General features: G+C 42.2%; 1 protein-coding gene across 3 annotated transcripts in view; it reads right to left on the minus strand.

The window, feature by feature from the left end:
- EFCC1 (EF-hand and coiled-coil domain containing 1) overlaps positions 1-17,793 on the minus strand; it is a 128,372-nt gene that overhangs the window by 35,551 nt on the left and 75,028 nt on the right. For all 3 annotated transcript variants that reach the window (XR_009761475.1, XM_061618146.1, XM_061618147.1), the window contains exons 4-5: positions 5,554-5,689; positions 4,070-4,235 (exon numbers count right to left, since the gene is read on the minus strand). Coding sequence is in view for 2 of the 3 variants with exons in the window: in XM_061618146.1 (XP_061474130.1) it covers positions 4,070-4,235; positions 5,554-5,689 (302 nt within the window). In the remaining variant the exon portion in view is untranslated. The remainder of the gene's footprint in view (positions 1-4,069; positions 4,236-5,553; positions 5,690-17,793) is intronic.

The following is a 17,793-nucleotide window of genomic DNA, read 5'->3' on the forward strand; positions in this document are numbered from 1 at the left end:
AACCATGGTTTGGTGCTACATTATCAAAGCTCTCTTTTACCCAGTCCCCTCTCACGTTCCAGTTCCCTCCTTCACTCTCGATTTGGCCATAGTTTGCACAATATAGAAAGCAGATCTGTAGTGTAGCGGCACCCACACTTTGGATTTCCCTCCCCTTAAACATTAGACAGGTACCATCTCTGTTATCTTTTCAGTGCTTACTTAAGACCTTCCTCTTTCAACAAGCCTTTTAAGTAGAGACCTTAGTCCAGTCTGTGTCTGCGTTGGAATTTCTTTTTAAGATATTTTAAAAACTTTTTTAAAAACATGTTTTTAAATATGTTTTGTATTAATATATTTTAAAGTCTGTTTTTATGATGTTTTAGAGAGTGTTTTTAGTAGTTTTGCTTGCCACCCTGGGCTCCTACTGGGAGGAAGGGCAGGATATAAGAACATAAGAACATAAGAACATAAGAAGAGCCTGCTGGATCAGGCCAGTGGCCCATCTAGTCCAGCATCCTGTTCTCACAGTGGCCTACCAGGTGCCTGGGGGAAGCCCGCAAGCAGGACCCGAGTGCAAGAACACTCTCCCCTCCTGAGGCTTCCGGCAACTGGTTTTCAGAAGCATGCTGCCTCTGACTAGGGTGGCAGAGCACAGCCATCATGGCTAGTAGCCATTGATAGCCCTGTCCTCCATGAATTTGTCTAATCTTCTTTTAAAGCCATCCAAGCTGGTGGCCATTACTGCATCTTGTGGGAGCAAATTCCATAGTTTAACTATGCGCTGAGTAAAGAAGTACTTCCTTTTGTCTCTCCTGAATCTTCCAACATTCAGCTTCTTTGAATGTCCACGAGTTCTAGTATTATGAGAGAGGGAGAAGAACTTTTCTCTATCCACTTTCTCAATGCCATGCATAATTTTATACACTTCTATCATGTCTCCTCTGACCCGCCTTTTCTCTAAACTAAAAAGCCCCAAATGCTGCAACCTTTCCTCGTAAGGGAGTCGCTCCATCCCCTTGATCATTCTGGTTGCCCTCTTCTGAACCTTTTCCAACTCTATAATATCCTTTCTGAGATGAGGCAACCAGAACTGTACACAGTATTCCAAATGCGGCCGCACCATAGATTTATACAACGGCGATTGGACCCTTGGATGATAAGGGAGTCAAAGGTGTACTAAAGAACGATAAGGAGATTGCAGAGAAGCTAAATGAATTCTTTGCATCTGTCTTCACAGTGGAAGATATAGGGCAGATCCCTGAACCTGAACCTGACAAATAGTGGTAACGAGAGAGGAAGTTCTAAGCTTAATGGACAATATAAAAACTGACAAATCACCGGGCCCGGATGGCATCCACCCGAGAGTTCTCAAAGAACTCAAAGGTGAAATTGCTGATCTGCTAACTAAAATATGTAACTTGTCCCTCGGGTCCTCCTCCGTGCCTGAGGACTGGAAAGTGGCAAATGTAACGCCAATCTTCAAAAAGGGATCCAGAGGGGATCCCGGAAATTACAGGCCAGTTAGCTTAACTTCTGTCCCTGGAAAACTGGTAGAAAGTATGATTAAAGATAGATTAACTAAGCACATAGAAGAACAAGCCTTGCTGAAGCAGAGCCAGCATGGCTTCTGCAAGGGAAAGTCCTGTCTCAGTAACCTATTAGAATTCTTTGAGAGTGTCAACAAGCATATAGATAGAGGTGATCCAGTGGACATAGTGTACTTAGACTTTCAAAAAGCGTTTGACAAGGTACCTCACCAAAGGCTTCTGAGGAAGCTTAGCAGTCATGGAATAAGAGGAGAGGTCCTCTTGTGGATAAGGAATTGGTTAAGAAGCAGAAAGCAGAGAGTAGGAATAAACGGACAGTTCTCCCAATGGAGGGCTATAGAAAGTGGAGTCCCTCAAGGATCGGTATTGGGACCTGTACTTTTCAACTTGTTCATTAATGACCTAGAATTAGGAGTGAGCAGTGAAGTGGCCAAGTTTGCTGATGACACTAAATTGTTCAGGGTTGTTAAAACAAAAAGGGATTGCGAAGAGCTCCAAAAAGATCTCTCCAAACTGAGTGAATGGGCGGAAAAATGGCAAATGCAATTCAATATAAACAAGTGTAAAATTATGCATATTGGAGCAAAAAATCTGAATTTCAGATTTTATATAAATTTATATTATATTTATATTTATATTATAAATTTAATAATATAAATTTAAATAAATAAATATAAATAAATTTATATTTATATTTATATTATAAATTTAATAATAAATAAATAAATGTTGGATGCAACTTCAAACTAAGTTTAATGCCATCTTAGGAGTGAGGAAGGGAATGAGAGGACACTGGGTGGAGGGAGGAAGTGCACATGTAACTACTAGGAAATTCACACACCATGAAACCATGGTTTGTCGTTTCATGAATTAGTCTCCTATTTACATCAGTGCTACTTATTCCAAAAGGCAGTGTTCATGCAGTGATATGTGAATGAGCAATTTCAGTGGCGAATTGCTTTTGCCTATATATGGATTAGGCATCTTTCCTCGTGGATAAAAATAACTCCACTTTTTAATTAATTTGTCCAGCAAAAGTCATGTATTAGTCTCTATGCCACTGCCAATGTTTCATAGCTCTAGGTTTGGTAAAGTATCAACTTATCCTTAGGATTTACTAATGTTTTCTTCAATCTACCATTTATTACCTGACACCTTCATTAAGCTTTCTTTGGAGGATGGCTCTTTGAATTTACCGTTGCTGCTTATTAGAACACACTTAAAAAGGAATCAAAGTTAACAACGCTTTTCATCTCCTAGCCTTTGTACTTTTACATTGGATCAATTATTGATCCATACGCGTGGCTGTTACTCTTGGCCTGCCTGCATCTAAAGTGAATGTTGTGCTTTTTTTGTTTAGAATGGCCTTCTAATGTATAATTTTGAACGTATAAATAAGAGCACCATACCATTTAGGTGCCGTTTTATGTATAATTGGGTAAGAGGCTATTTCCGTCTACTCTAAAAATTTAGACTCCAAAATTCAGAGAACGCTTTGTGTTTACTGATGGGGGGGGGGATATTGCAATTGCTATAATACTCAGAAAAATCAGTAAACACATAGTCCAAGACACACAGATTATTAGAAAATTCTGTCCACTTCCTTAGGACATGAAATCTGCCTAGTAACACGTCAGCATAGATTGGATGGACTGCTAGGCTGTGGAGCATCACCCTACACAGAGTTAAAGCAGCCTCATATTGGGTTCCTGCTCAAGCAACAGGATATTGGGGAAGGAAGGTAGAATTTGCAGTGGGAGCCAGGAAGTCTAGCAAAAAGGAGCATGCCACGCATGCATGGGCCTTCAGAGGGAGAATTTGCAATGGCAGAAAGGAACATATCTGTGCTTGCAGAATGCAATATCCATTCCCAATATATACACAGTGGCTGAACTCTCTGGAAGAACTCTCTGCCAGCAAGCTATGGAGTATGCCATAAGAGAATGGGTATGTTAGAGGCTTGCTGAGAAAGGGATAGACAGAAATAAAGACTACCGTCCAATTGATGATGGGTTGACATTGGCTGTGATCCAAAGGACAGTGGAAGAGCGGTTGGTGGGGAGAGGTGGCAGTAAGAACCTGGGCTCCCAGCACTGACTTTGCTGTGGCTTACCAGGAGGGGAAAGGTTATGGGGAGGTTGGTGCTGTGCGGATACATTGGCAGAAGCACCAGCTTGGATATGCCAGTGTGTCCCCACAACACCTGCACTTCATAGTATTGACTACCTCACCCCTCCTGGTAAGCTGCAGCGATGCTGGTGCCAGGAGGCCAAGTGTGCACCACTGCTCCTCTCTACCAGCCAGTCCTGGTACTGTGCAAGAACTGGACATTCACAGGAGGGCTCCTGAGCACCCTCACTAAAGCCACTTGTCTAACAAACAACTCCTGAAATGAGAAGGCTGTTTGGAGGTGGCTTCTGACAGAAGCTGTGATCAGAAACAAAACAAAGCGATCAGCAGCACTTGTGCACTCTTTGAATCCCAGCCAATCTGCAGTGTCACACTACATTTGACACCCTCCCCGAAGGCAAAATACAAACCTCTTCCATATTTGCTTCCAGTGTTTTCACTTCTTGCCCTTTCATCTCAAGCTGTTCTGTTAACTTTGAGAGTCGATTGACTAGTTCCACAATGGCGTTCTCATTCCCATCTCTACTGATGGTCCCAAAGGAGGCCATCAGCTTCTTCAGAATTGTGTCATCACATCTGTGGGTAGAAAGACTCCTGTGACTATGTGTCTTTCCACTGTGGTCTAACAAAGTTAGAGATTAATGACTTTCATTGCATGGCACAAAATATTTGGACTGGGCACTCCTGGAAATAGAGCCCAGTTCTAAACACAATTATGTAAAAACAAAACAGGGGACATGATTCATCTGCGTAGGGAAGAAAAGGAAACATGCAGTTTTCTTTCTCTCTTTTTTGGTTTATTATATGTGCAATGACTCTATGACTTGGAATAATGAGAAACCGGTCGCGAGAAACTATAATTTTGCTAAAGAAAGGTGGGATTTAGAATGAATAATAAATTGTATTTCTAAAAATATTTCCTTACCTAGGATAAAGTCCATCAAGTTTTGATTTGGGTTGCAATCCCAGAAAGCTATGTGAAGTTTCTGAAGCAGCAGTGGCTCACAGGGCCGGCACCAAACAGCGGCCAGGTCGGGCCCTATATGAGGGCCCCTGTGGCCCAGAGGGCCCCCTAATGGGCCCCTCATTAGGGTGGCAGAGTAGTGCTCTCCTTCCATGATCTGCAGCAGGGTCCCTGCCACAGATTGCAGGAAGGATGCTTCCAGGCCACCTGCCTGTTCACTCACTCCACCTACCTCTCTCCTGTTTTTGCTGCTGAACGTGCAGGGCTACCATCAACCAAGATGGTGGCAGAGGCTTCTTTAAGGTGCTGATGCCCCTACCGCCATCTTGGCTGATGGCAGCCCAGCCTGCAGCAGCAGCAAAGACAGGAGAGAGGTAGGTGGAACAGGCAGGAGCTGCGCGCCCGGGGCAGGCTGGTGCCCAAGGGCCTAGTCATGCCTGGCGCCAGCCCTACTTAGCAGGCAAGCTTATTTTCATGTCAAAAGTCAGCTTGACTGTCAAGTTGTGTGAATGACTGCAGTGGAAACTGCAAAGACACTTCGGCTTGTGTGCGCAATTCTCCCCTAATGTGCTGTTATGCTCTCTAATATTATAGAATTTGGCAGCAGTCTTTGGCACTGAATCAGAATAATTTCATTTACCATCTGAACCTTGTAGATGCCAGGGAAAGCAGTGTAGGAAACTTCATTCTCATTCCCAGCATCTACTTGAATTGGATGGATTTAATTAACATATGTTCTACCACTGCAGGGGATAATCACTGATGTACTCAATGTACTACCACCCTTTTGATTTGATACAATCGTATATTGCATTTTCTTATTAGAAAGCAACTATACCTGTAACATATTGCTAAGTCCTCCAGTAGTGTTTTCAGACAGGATAATAAAGAAGTGTTATGTGTACACCTAAATATCTTGCTCAGACATACCCACTACTGCAACAGGGAAGTCTAGATAGGAGTTTCTTCACTTCAGCCACTTGAGCTTGCTGGTCTCCTGTCCATTTCTCCTCCTCTTCATCAGAAGCAGCCTGGCCTTCCACAGAACGAAACATCTGATCTTCCACTGGAAACAAAGAACAACCTTTACCTAAAATCCAGCAGCACTCTCTGAAACACCTTTGTCAAAAAGCAGTGTTTTAAATGAGATTCGAGTGGCAACCTTACACGAATGATTGGCTGAAAAGCTAAAATGTTCATTAGTAGATAGAAGAGACCTTCCCTTCCAGAAGGCTTTGCCAAAATGATGACTTTGCTACCCTTTTAAATCACTCCAAGCTCCTGTCACTTTCTTAATTAAGAACAGTTGGCTCAATCCAACTGGAATCACTTATACCTAACTCCTTTTAAAATGAATCAAAGATGCAAAAATGTACAATTCCAATTTATTTCAGTGGAGTTTGCTCAGGAGGAATGGAAATACTAGGTCAATCTCTGGTACAGCTATGTCAATTTCTACTACTCACAAACAAATGAGGGACTGAGAAAGCTTCCACTGGTTGTGAATTGATTTCTTCCTCCATTCAGCATAGGTCCAGATATTAGTCTTTGGCCGTGCCCACGACCATCAGATCTTGTCCCCAGGCCTTCATATAATTTGTCTTAGTTTTTTCCCCCAGATCCCAAGCAACAAAGTTTGAACACAAAACCTTTAAAAGCACAAATTAAGCAAATGTAAGGATGCCTCCCAATTTATATAATTTACTACAGTCTCATTCATGTATGCAATCATATTGGCAGAGTTCAGAATTTTGCAAGATTATCTTACCCCAAATATATGAGCTTTTGATGAAGATATGCATAGTAACAAAATTTAAGATTAATTTATTTTATATAGCACTCTGTGTATGTAGTGCTATATTATTATTTATTAATTAAATTTATACCCCATGCTTCCTCCCAAAAGGAGCCCAGGGCAGCAAACAGGTGATAAACCCCTAAAAACATCTATAAAACATCTCAAAAACATCTTTTAAAATAAAACATCTTAAAAACATATTTTTTAAAAATCTTTAAAAAGATCTTTAAATGCAATTCCAGCACAGATGCACACTGGGATATGGTCTCTACTTAAAAGGCTTGTTGGAAGAGGACAAGAGGACAGGCCCTGTCCCAAAGGCCTTACAATGTAGACATCAGTACAAGGGAGACAGAGAAGTGGGGGGAATAGGGCAAGAATATGCAATTATTTAAGCTATGCATACTTTGGCCTATTTAAATTAATAGGCATGTGTAATTTACGTTAATTAATTTCAGTGGGTCTACTAACACAGTTTCATATGGAAAGTGGGATTGGACCAAGATGAAGGAGGTGTGAAAATTGGAAGGAGAAGTATCAATAATTTAAGATATGCAGACGATACCATACTACTAGCAGAAACCAGTAATGATTTGAAATGAATGCTGATGAAAGTTAAAGAGGAAAGCACAAAAGCAGGACTACAGCTGAATGTCAAGAAGACTAAAGTAATGACAACAGAAGATTTATGTAACTTTAAAGTTGACAACGAGGACTTTGAACTTGTGAAGGCTTATCAATACCTTGGCGCAGTCATTAACCAAACTGGAGACAATAGTCAAGAAATCAAAAGATGGCTAGGACTGGGGAAGGCAGCTATGAGAGAACTAGAAAAGGTCCTCAAATGCAAAGATGTGTCACTGAACACCAGTGTCAGGATCATTCAGACAATGGAATTCCCAATCTCTATTTATTATTCAGATTCCCAATCTCTATGTATGGATGTGAAAGTTGGACAGTTAAAAAAGCGGATAAGAGAAAAACCACCCCATTTGAAATGTGGTGTTGGAGGAGCACTTTGTGCATAGCATGGACTGTGAAAAAGAACAATAATCGGGTGTTAGAACAAATTAAACCGGAACTATCACTAGAAGCTAAAATGATGAAATCAAGGTTATCATACTTTGGACACATAATGAGAAGACATGATTCACTAGAAAAGATAATAATGCTTGGAAAAACAGCAGGGAGTAGAAAAAGAGGAAGACCAAACAAGAGATGGATTGATTCCATAAAGGAAGCCACAGACCTGAACTGACAAGATCTGAACAGGGTGGTTCATGACAAATGCTATTGGAGGTCGCTGATTCATAGGGTCGCCATAAGTTGTGATCGACTTGAAGGCACATAACAACAACAACTAACATAGTTGGCTACAATCCTAGGTGGTTGAGCCAAAGGCTTCACAGCAAAGGTGGGTTTTTACGAGGCCATTGAAGAAAGTAGGAGAGATGGCATCATGGAAGTATTATGGGAGACAGTTCCAGGCATGAGGGCAGCCAGGAGAAAAGACAAATTGTTTCAGGAAACAAGAGGCTTTTGGACAGTTAAAGGTGATGAAGATGGACAACTGAAGGTCACAGACAAGGTTATGTCAAGATATAAACGCAGACAGACAAGAAGAGGAGCAAGGCCATGGAGAATTTTAAAGATAAGAAGCTTATGAAGGATCTGGTGCAGATAAGAAGCCAGCGTAGGGGTTTAGGAAGAGACGTGATATCTTCAGAGTGCTGAGAGAGGTGAATGCTTGGAAGGGCTGTAGCTCAGTAGTGGAGTGTCAGCTTTGCATGCAGAATGTCCCAGATTCAATCCTTGCATCTCCCAATAGGGCTGGAAAATACTCCTGCCTGAAACCCTAATGCTGCTGTCAGTCAGTATAGGCAACATGAGCTAGAAAGACCAATAGTCTGAGTCAGCATAAGGCAGCTTCTTATGTTCTACGACAGCGGAATGCTGAATAGAGGTGAGGGGATTATGGTGACGCAACAGAAGACCAGATGGAAGATGGCAGTATTGCCAGCAAGTGATGACCAGGATGTGGAGCAGGACTTTTGCCAAGGGGACACAAAGGAACCACCATATCTTTGTAATGTTGTAAAGTAACAGAAACTTGCATGCAGAGAGAAGGAGAGACTTGCAGCTTTAGGTGACGGCATTCTAATTCTAGCTTTGTGGGTGTATTCACAAGGGAGAGAAAAATAGGTGGAGAGATTAAGATAATTGCCTGCTTTATAGACATGGATTTCCTTACAAACTGGGGTTGGAAGAGTGCTGTTGGCCATTACTCACACACTTATCGCAAGCAGCTGTTTTGCAAGCTGAAGTGCTAGGTTTTTCAGTTAATCACTGTATGTGTCGCTAGGGAAATAAAAAACAGCCTTCTTCTCAGAGATGAATCTCTGCCACATATGCTAAAAGAATGAGTTCTGCCAACCATCACCTGCATTACTGTTGTTCAGAATCTGGCTGAGCAAGATCAGACTTCTGGTTTAACTCGCCTGTTTGGTATTTTCCTGTTTCATTCTTTGCCTCTTTGAAACGTGATGCCCTCTTAACATTAAAACAGAACTGTGAAGTTTGATGTGTACATTCTGGATATCTTTCTACATTTCAGGTTCAAAAGCTAGTTCAGTCTATCTGCCCCTTTTCATCGGGGGTATGTGTGGCTGTGGTGAAAATGTAAATGCACTCAGGGCTATCATTTTTTAAAGATACTGTATTTCACTTGCGGAAAGTGACTGAAACCACAGAGAAAATAAGGCACCTAACTGGGAAGGCAGAGCGGAAGGAGCCCAATGAAATAATGAGACTCTAAAGCAGAATTGTGTGGGTTGAAAACAGCAGACAGACAATGTTAATGGACAACAGTATTATCTTATTTCCAGCTTAATGAAGACCATGTCAGAGGCTGTTTGGAGGTTAGGTGAGCAGCTATAGGAGACACAGGGCCTTTCCAGTGGCAGTCCTCAAACGACACAACTCCCTCCTCCCTAAATATATTGGCCTGACGTCTCCTTTGCCAGGTTTAAGTGATATCTGAGATCCCGTTTAATGGCTTCATTTGCTGTTTTATCTGAGTTTCACTTGCTGGTCCCACTAGTTTATGTGCCATTTTCACTTTGCTGTTTTGTACAGCTGTTGTAATTTCATTGCACTTTAGCATTTTATACGTATGCTGCCATAAGGCATCCTGGTGAAAGGTTTAGGGCACAAATGTAATAAAGGATAAAGAATCCTGTGGGCAGTAAAAGATTTTCAACTATGTTATTTAGAAATGAAGTCTCTTGGATCATGTCATGTACTCGTTATTTTGAACCAAATGTCTGATAAGCATTTAAAAGAAAAAGAGGTGATCCATGTCTGCCAACAAAGCTTGCATGGGATGGCAATGGGGGCAGCTTCTAATCTCTTTGCTGCTAACAATGTGAAGCATGTTGAACACATTTCATTCTGTCCAGCAGAGGGAACTATTGTAAAACAAACACACACAAGAAGCCAGTATCGCTTGACTATGTTTTAGCAGACAGAAAGGCTATATGCCTTTCTAAAAGGCAGCTGGACAGTTTTGTCTGGGTGCAGTCGGAAACAAAACTGCACCTAGCTGTACACATCCTTATTGTTTGATTGGAATACTCCCAGCCCCACTGCTGGTGTCAAACCCTGTAGAATTGCCCACAGCAAAGAGTTTCCATTGGACACACCTCGGAGTTGCAACAAGTTGATTGACCAAACAGTTTTGAAGTCGGTGTGAAACTGGCTTGAAGAGAAATGCATCCGATCTCAATCCCAGATTTTGAGTAAAAAAGGACAGAGTTTGACTGACGTGGTGTGTCCCCGGATTCACAATACAGAGGTGGAGATGCACTGAAACCAGTGTAACTGCAAGTGTGTCCATAGCCAAACTTATTTTGTCAAGTAAAGTTTCCTCCTCTTCTACAGTAACAACACACATGCAGGTAAGTGTTACTTAATTAATACGCTCTTGAATTACAGAGGGAGAATACTACAAACTTGTGCTATGGATGCAAGTTTCCAAACAAATCTTTTCCTTCATTAATCCCCTCTCTTGTAGCACTACAAAACTCATGTGTGTGATGGTGATGCATCAGTTTCAAATTCTCCACACAGTAGTCTATGTCTGGTAATAGAGTTCAAAGGAGAGTGGTCAATGGTGGATTGAGCAGAGAAGGGTGATCTGAAAGCCAATTATGCTGCTGACCTCCAAGACATCATGATTGTTCTAGAAGTCACTGATACACAGTAGATACCTGGTGCAGCTCTTTACAAATACAGAGAAACATAGAATCATAGAATAGTAAAGTTGGAAGGGGTCTATAAGGCCATCACGTCCAACCCCCTGTGCAATGCAGGAATCCAAATCAAAGCATTCCCGACAGATGGCTGTCCAGCTGCCTCTTGAATGCCTCCAGTGTTGGTGAGCCCAGTACCTCTCTAGGTAATTGATTCCATTGTCATATGGCTCTAACAGGAAGTTTTTCCTGATGTCCAGTCGAAATCTGGCTTCCTGTAACTTGAGCCCATTATGCCATGTCCTTTACTCTGGGATGATCGAGAAGAGATCCCGGCCCTCCTCTATGTGACAACCTTTCATGTACTTGAAGAGTGCTATCATATCTCCCCTCAGTCTTCTCCAGGCTAAACATGCCCAGTTCTTTCAGTCTCTCCTCATAGGGCTTTGTTTCCAGTCCCCTGATCAGCCTTGTTGCCCTCCTCTGAACCTGTTCCAGTTTGTCAGCATCCTTCTTGAAGTGTGGAGACCAGAACTGGACACAGTACTCAAGATGAGGCCTAACCAGTGCTGAATAGAGGGGAACTAATACTTCACGCAATTTGGAAACTATACTTCTGTTAATGCAGCCTAATATAGCATTTGCCTTTTTTTGCAGCCACATTACACTGTTGGGTCATATTTAGCTTGTGATCAACGACAATTCCAAGATCCTTCTCGCATGCCGTATTGCTGAGCCAAGTATCCCCCATCTTATAACTGTGCATTTGGTTTCTTTTTCCTAAGTGAAGAACTTTGCATTTATCCCTGTTTTCAGCCTAATGCTCCAGCCTATAAAAGTCCCTTTGAATTTTGTTTCTGTCTTCCATGGTATTAGCTATGTCCCCCAATTTTGAATCATCTGCAAATTTGATAAGCATGTTCTGTATCTCCTCATCCAAGTCGTTAATAAAAATGTTAAGGAGCACTGGGCCCATGACCGAGCCCTGTGGTACCTCACTCATTACTTCTGCCCAGTTTGAGAAGGAACCATTGATAAGCACTCTTTGAGTATGATTCTGGAGCCAACTGTGGATCCACCTGATAGTTGTTCCATCCAGTCCACATTTAGCTAGCTTGCTAATCAGAATATCATGCGGCATTTTGTCAAAAGTTTTGCTGAAGTCGAGGTATATTATGTCCACAGCATTCCCACAGTCTACAAGGGAGGTTACCCGGTCAAAAAACGAGATAAGATTAGTTTGGCAGGATTTGTTCTTCATAAATCCATGTTGGCTCCTAGTAATCACTGCATTGTTTTCAAGGTGCTTACAGATTGACTGCTTTATAATCTGCTCCAGAATTTTTCCAGGGATTGATGTGCTGGTCTGTAGTTCCCTGGCTCCTCTTTTTTGCCTTTTTTGAAGATAGGGACAACATTAGCCCTCCTCCAGTCATCCGGCACTTCACCAGTCCTCCATGATTTTGCAAAGATTATCGGGCCCTACTGATTTGAACTCGTTCAAAATGATTAGGTATTCCTTGCCCATTAGTCTATCAATTTCAAACTCCAATCCTGCCCCTTCTACTTCATGTTTCCCGGGAGGGTCATAGACCCTTTTTTGGGAGAAGACTGAGCCAAAGTAGGAATTGAGCACTTCTGCCTTTTCTTTGTCATCTGTTATCATTTTGCCATCCTCATTGAGTAGCTGTGCCACCATTTCTTTTCTCTGTCTTTTACTATGGACATACCTGAAGAAAGCTTTTTTGTTGCTCTTAGCATCCCTCACTAACCTCAGATTCTCAGCTTTAGCCTTCCTGACACCATCCCTGCAATTCCGTGATACCGGCCTGTACTCTTCCTTTGTGGCCTGGCTTTCTTTCCACTTCATGCATGTGTCCTTTTTTGTTTTCAGGTCCTCTCTAAGCTTTTTTGTGATGCCACATTGGCTTCTTCTGCTGTTTTCCCCCTTTTTTCTTTGTTGGAATTGCTTGCCATTGCACTTTTAGAATTTCCTTTTTTAGAAACTTCCACCCATCTTGGACTCCTTTTCTCATTAGGGTGGTTTGCCATGGAACCGTACTTACAATTTTTCTGAGTTTATTAAAATCAGCTTTCCTAAAGTCCAGGGTGCGCGTATGGCTACTCTTAACTTTTGCTTCTGTTAAAATCAAGAATTCAAGTATAGTGTGGTCACTTTCCCTCAGAGTTCCTGTAACTGCCACTTCATCCACCAAATCATCTCTATTGGTTAGAATCAAGTCCAGGATAGCTGATTCTCTGGATGCTTCCTCCACTTTCTGTAGGAGAAAGTTATCTCCAACACAAGTCAGAAATTTCTTGGAGGGGCTGTGTTTGGCAGAATTTGTCTCCCAACAGATATCGGGATAATTGAAATCCCCCATTACTACTACATCATGCCTCCTCGAAACATTGGCAATTTGCTTTTCAAAAGTTACATTCTCATCTTCTCCTTGATTGGGTGGTCCGTAATAGACTCCAAGCACCACATTCCTTTTATTACTTGCCCCATTAATTTTAATCCAGATACTCTCGGTGGAACTACCAAGCTCATCTTCCTGTATTTCTGTGCAGGGATATATATTTTTGACATATAGCTTGACTCCACCTCCCTTTTTATTCTTTCTGTTCTTTTTGAACAAGTTATATCCTTCAATTGCTGTATTCCAGTCATGGGAGTCATCCCAACAAGTTTCAGTTATACCTATCACGTCTTAATTGCCCTCCTGTATGAAGAGTTCAAGTTCATCCTACTTGTTTCCCATGCTCTGCACAGACATCGTATAGTATACAGACATCGAAGACCATGTGATTTATGGCTTGGCTTCCTTACTACATTTTTCTGAGGATTGTCACTGGTCCCTATTACAGCCGATCTCTCTGTTCCCGTTACTGTGCACAAGCCTTCATCAGTCGTTAGCACCAAGTTTACTTCTCCCCCCCCTTAGGGTTCACTTTAAAGCCCTCCTGATGAACTTCTCCAAGCACATTCTTCCCAGTCCTTGTGAGATGCAACCCATCACTTGCCAGCAGTCCATCTTCCAGGAAGCATAGCCAGTGGTCCCACAATCCAAATCTCTCATGTCAGCACCACCTTCGTAGCCACATAAACTTATAAGCAGCCTTATTGGCTGTATAGCTAAGCAATCGTTTGTTATATGTGAGGAGATTGGCGCACAACGATCAACACACAATCTTGACAGAAAAAGGCTTTGATCCAATGGCATGGATACCACGACGATTGGAAGTCTTTTATCTGCTGCAGCCTTCATCTGCCTTCACAGCCGTTGTAACATACATATTGTGATCCTCCACCTGTTTTGTCATTGAGGACATTCTTGGATCGTTCTTTGTCTGGTTCCTCTCCCTTGACCTTACCACCATGGGTGACCCTGCTGGGAGTACATGATTCCCGACGGCATCGCTCACAGGGTTCATTGGAACACGCAAGCCCACTCACCACTACAAGGTGACGATCCAGTGAGGGAGGATATAGTGGTTAAGGTGCTGGACTACGACCTGGGAGACCAGGGTTCGAATCCCCACATAGCCTTGAAGCGCACTGGGTGACCTTGGGCCAGTCACTGCCTCTCAGCCTCAAGAAAACCCTATTCATAGGGTCACCATAAGTCGGAATCGACTTGAAAGTAGTACATTTACTCCTACACCTCTTGCTTAGTTTGGCATACAGTGGCCTTGAAATTTAGGGCTTATCCATATGGGAACATTTATTCGTAGCAAATACACTGCTTTTACTATCGTAATAGATTGCGAGGCCCACACTTCATGCTCAATGGTAGCTTCAAATCCATTGTTTTCCATTCACACAATTAGGTGTTCCTCTGGGAAGGATTAGTGTCACCGTTTCCTTGTAGCCCCACCCTCTAATTTTAAATTTTTACTCCCTCCAGTTGCTCAGTTACTGGGCATGTGCAAATATTTTTGACCTGTGCAGTATTTCCACTCCCTTCCACTTCCTGAAGTTTGGTGGTTGAAAAGAAGTGGGGTCATCTGCCCCCCCTTCTCTGCTGCCCCTTCCTTTTTCTGAGTTAATTTTTCCCCACCGGAAAAACAAAACAATATAATATCAATATTGATATTTTCTCAATTTTTTGGAGAAAATATCAGTATCGATATTGATATTTTTGAGACCTTTAAAAAAATCCACTTTAGATTTTTTAGGGACAAAAATCAGAAATCAGGCACAGAGAGATGTTACTTCAAAATTCTCTCCACAAAGATAATGAGAAAGAATGATAAAATCCAATGGCAGTTCCCATCGCTTGTTACAAGGTGAAGGAAGTTTACTCGGGCAGAAAGGGAGGAAAGAAGGGAGGGCTGCAGCAAACTGTGAAGGTGGGAGGACAGAGCTGTCGGAAGTTGCTGGATAAGCCACCGGAAACAAAAGGGAATTTATGGGAGAGTTAATGGGTGGAGAAAAGGGAATAGCTGAAAGTGATGATTCACCCGCCCACTAAAAACAATTGAAGCAAACCGTCTTCAAAGACCTGTACAGCGGAGTGGAGCCATATTGTTCTAAACTTTTCATATTATCAGCAGTATGGGTTAGTACGGATTTACAGGGGGAAAACTGCATGATAGCTTCTGTTTTCCAGTAATGTCAGGTGAACCATGTGAATTAAAAGATGTGAGTAGCACCAAACACACCCTAAACCACTGTGTGGATGAGCCCTTAACCTTCAATTTTCAAACCTGTCCTTCAAATACAACTTGTCACTCATGATTAATTCTTAAGCCGATTGACACTGCTTTTATCTGACTGCAAGAATTACAACTGTTAAAGGGAATACCAAAAGGTGCAGCCACCACAGGATTTACATTGTGGTAAAATGTATTTCATGCATTATTTATTTATTAAATTTATATCCTGCCCTTCCTCCCAGTAGGAGCCCAGGGGGATAACTTCACGGACTGGCGCCGGTATATTTGACAAACCGTCTCGTTGAATTCAAAACCTATCGCCCTGTGAGATCGATTTCTGAAAGCACTCTTATTATTCCCTCAACTTTCATGATCCGCCAAATGAACACCAGGAGGAAGGCCTTCTCAGTCATAGCCCCTACTCTTTGGAATAATTTACCATCTGAGATACGACGTTCCTCGTCTCTCATTGAATTCCGTCGGCGGATTAAAACATACCTGTTTCAACTAGCTTTTAATGTTTGAAGTGAGATTGTTGTCGAACTTTTTAGTATTAATTTACTTATTTGTTTTTAGGTATTCGATTATGCTGTTTTTGTATTATCTCTGTTTTTTAATGTTCACCGCTCTGAATTCTGAGTTTTGGAACTAGAGTGGTATATAAATTTTTGAAATAAAAATAAAATAAAATAAATATAACTAAGGGACTTTTTTAAATTGGTTTTTGCAGCATGTCTATGCTCTAGAGCTAGTTAAACCAGGTTATATCATCTCAGCCAGGAGCATAGACAGGAAGATTTTTCATATGTAAATATGTAGGCCATTGTTACTCCCAAGCGCTAAAGAAATAAATAAGCAATAACAACTCCCATCTAAAATCTGCTGCTGCCTGAACACCCTGAATTACTAAACTACCATTAAGAGAAGGGCAGGGTGGTGGTGATAAAATTATTTTATCTCAGAGGGACTCCCAAGAGTTGGAGCTTTGGCCCATAGTCCATAGGAAGCCACTCTAGTGGACTAACTCAGGGATATTAGAGACTCCACAGTCTCGTATAAGGAGTTTAAATGGAGGGGAACATTTAGCATCCTCAAATGTTACGCCTGTTGTTGGCAGTGAGATTATAAAATTTACTTATATCAGCAGTGAGGGAACAAAGACAGGGAAGAAAGTAAAATCCTGCTCATTGAGTTCTATCAACTTGAGATTACAACATGTTTGGAATTTCGTTTCCCAAGTAAACTTGAGCACATGCAGTCCATTTTATTACATACACATTGCTCCAGTCCTGCCCTATTACTAATGGCCTCTCTCTCTGCTTCATCCTCTCCACCACCTGTTCTCCAAGGAGCTGCTCCTCAGTTCTGGGCAAACGTGTTCACCTACTGAAGGTGCTACCAATAATAGTTAAAACAGTGCTTGAGTGCAGACTCAGCTTAGACATGTCTAGGTTTCCCAGGATGTGGTTTCCTATGATCTAATTCAGGGCAGCCTCTTGGCTCAGACAGCAGATTGGGAGGGGTGGTGGATGGCAACCTTCCCTCCCACTGTTGGCTGTCCCCAGGGCTGCCCACTACTGGTTTGCCTCCATCTGCTCCCCCTGCGATTGGCTACCTGCCCCCTTCCTAAGAGAGACAGCTGGGGTTAGATATGTTTGCTGGCCACAGAGCAGTCTGCTGCCAACGGGAATTGTTGCAGCGAACTGTTTACTGTTAACCTTTAAACAGAATTGGCCACCACAGGAAAGTGTCTGATGGCTCTCCTATGGGGCTCTCTGAGGCCATGACGTAGGCTCCTTCCTCAGAGTGAGGCATCACGGGGCGAGATCATCCTGGAGAGCCTGGAGAAATACCTGCCATTTTGCTGCAGCATGAAAAAAAGCTGTTTAAAATTGAACAGTTTATCCCCTCACTCGCATAAAACCTTCCACTGCATTCTGAAGCAGGAATGGGGAACAAATTGGAACACAATGAGGGAAATACTGCATTGGAAACCACCTCCTTGCCCAAAGTTGCGAAGGATACATATTCCTGAGTCAGAGACTGCCATTTAACATCAGGTGATGGCTGCACAGCTGTGATCTCAGATGTGCCTTTTTGTCATTTAATAGATATAAAAGTATAGGTTCTTTGTGCCAACAACAGGCCATTCCTTCTGCAATAAAAAGAACAGCTGATGCCCACCTTCCTTTGCAATTTGCGATAAAAGGTATCCATCCAGAGGCAACAAACGGTTTTCTTCCTCCTCGCTCTGCTCTGGAAAAATACTAACCAGAGGCAAGCCTGGCAAACTTGCAGGCATGAGGAAGATTTCACCCTGTATTGCATGCAATCCTATCGGACAGCAGGCACAGACCGCTGTGTTGAGAGATGCAGCTGATGCAGAATGTGCTAACTGCATTGAAACAATTGCCCAGAAACTGAGGCAAGGAGGTAGGCAAAGTGGTTTCCATTTCAAAA

The sequence above is a fragment of the Rhineura floridana genome, chromosome 3 (genome assembly GCF_030035675.1).
Source record: "Rhineura floridana isolate rRhiFlo1 chromosome 3, rRhiFlo1.hap2, whole genome shotgun sequence".
Taxonomy (NCBI): Eukaryota; Metazoa; Chordata; class Lepidosauria; order Squamata; family Rhineuridae; genus Rhineura; species Rhineura floridana.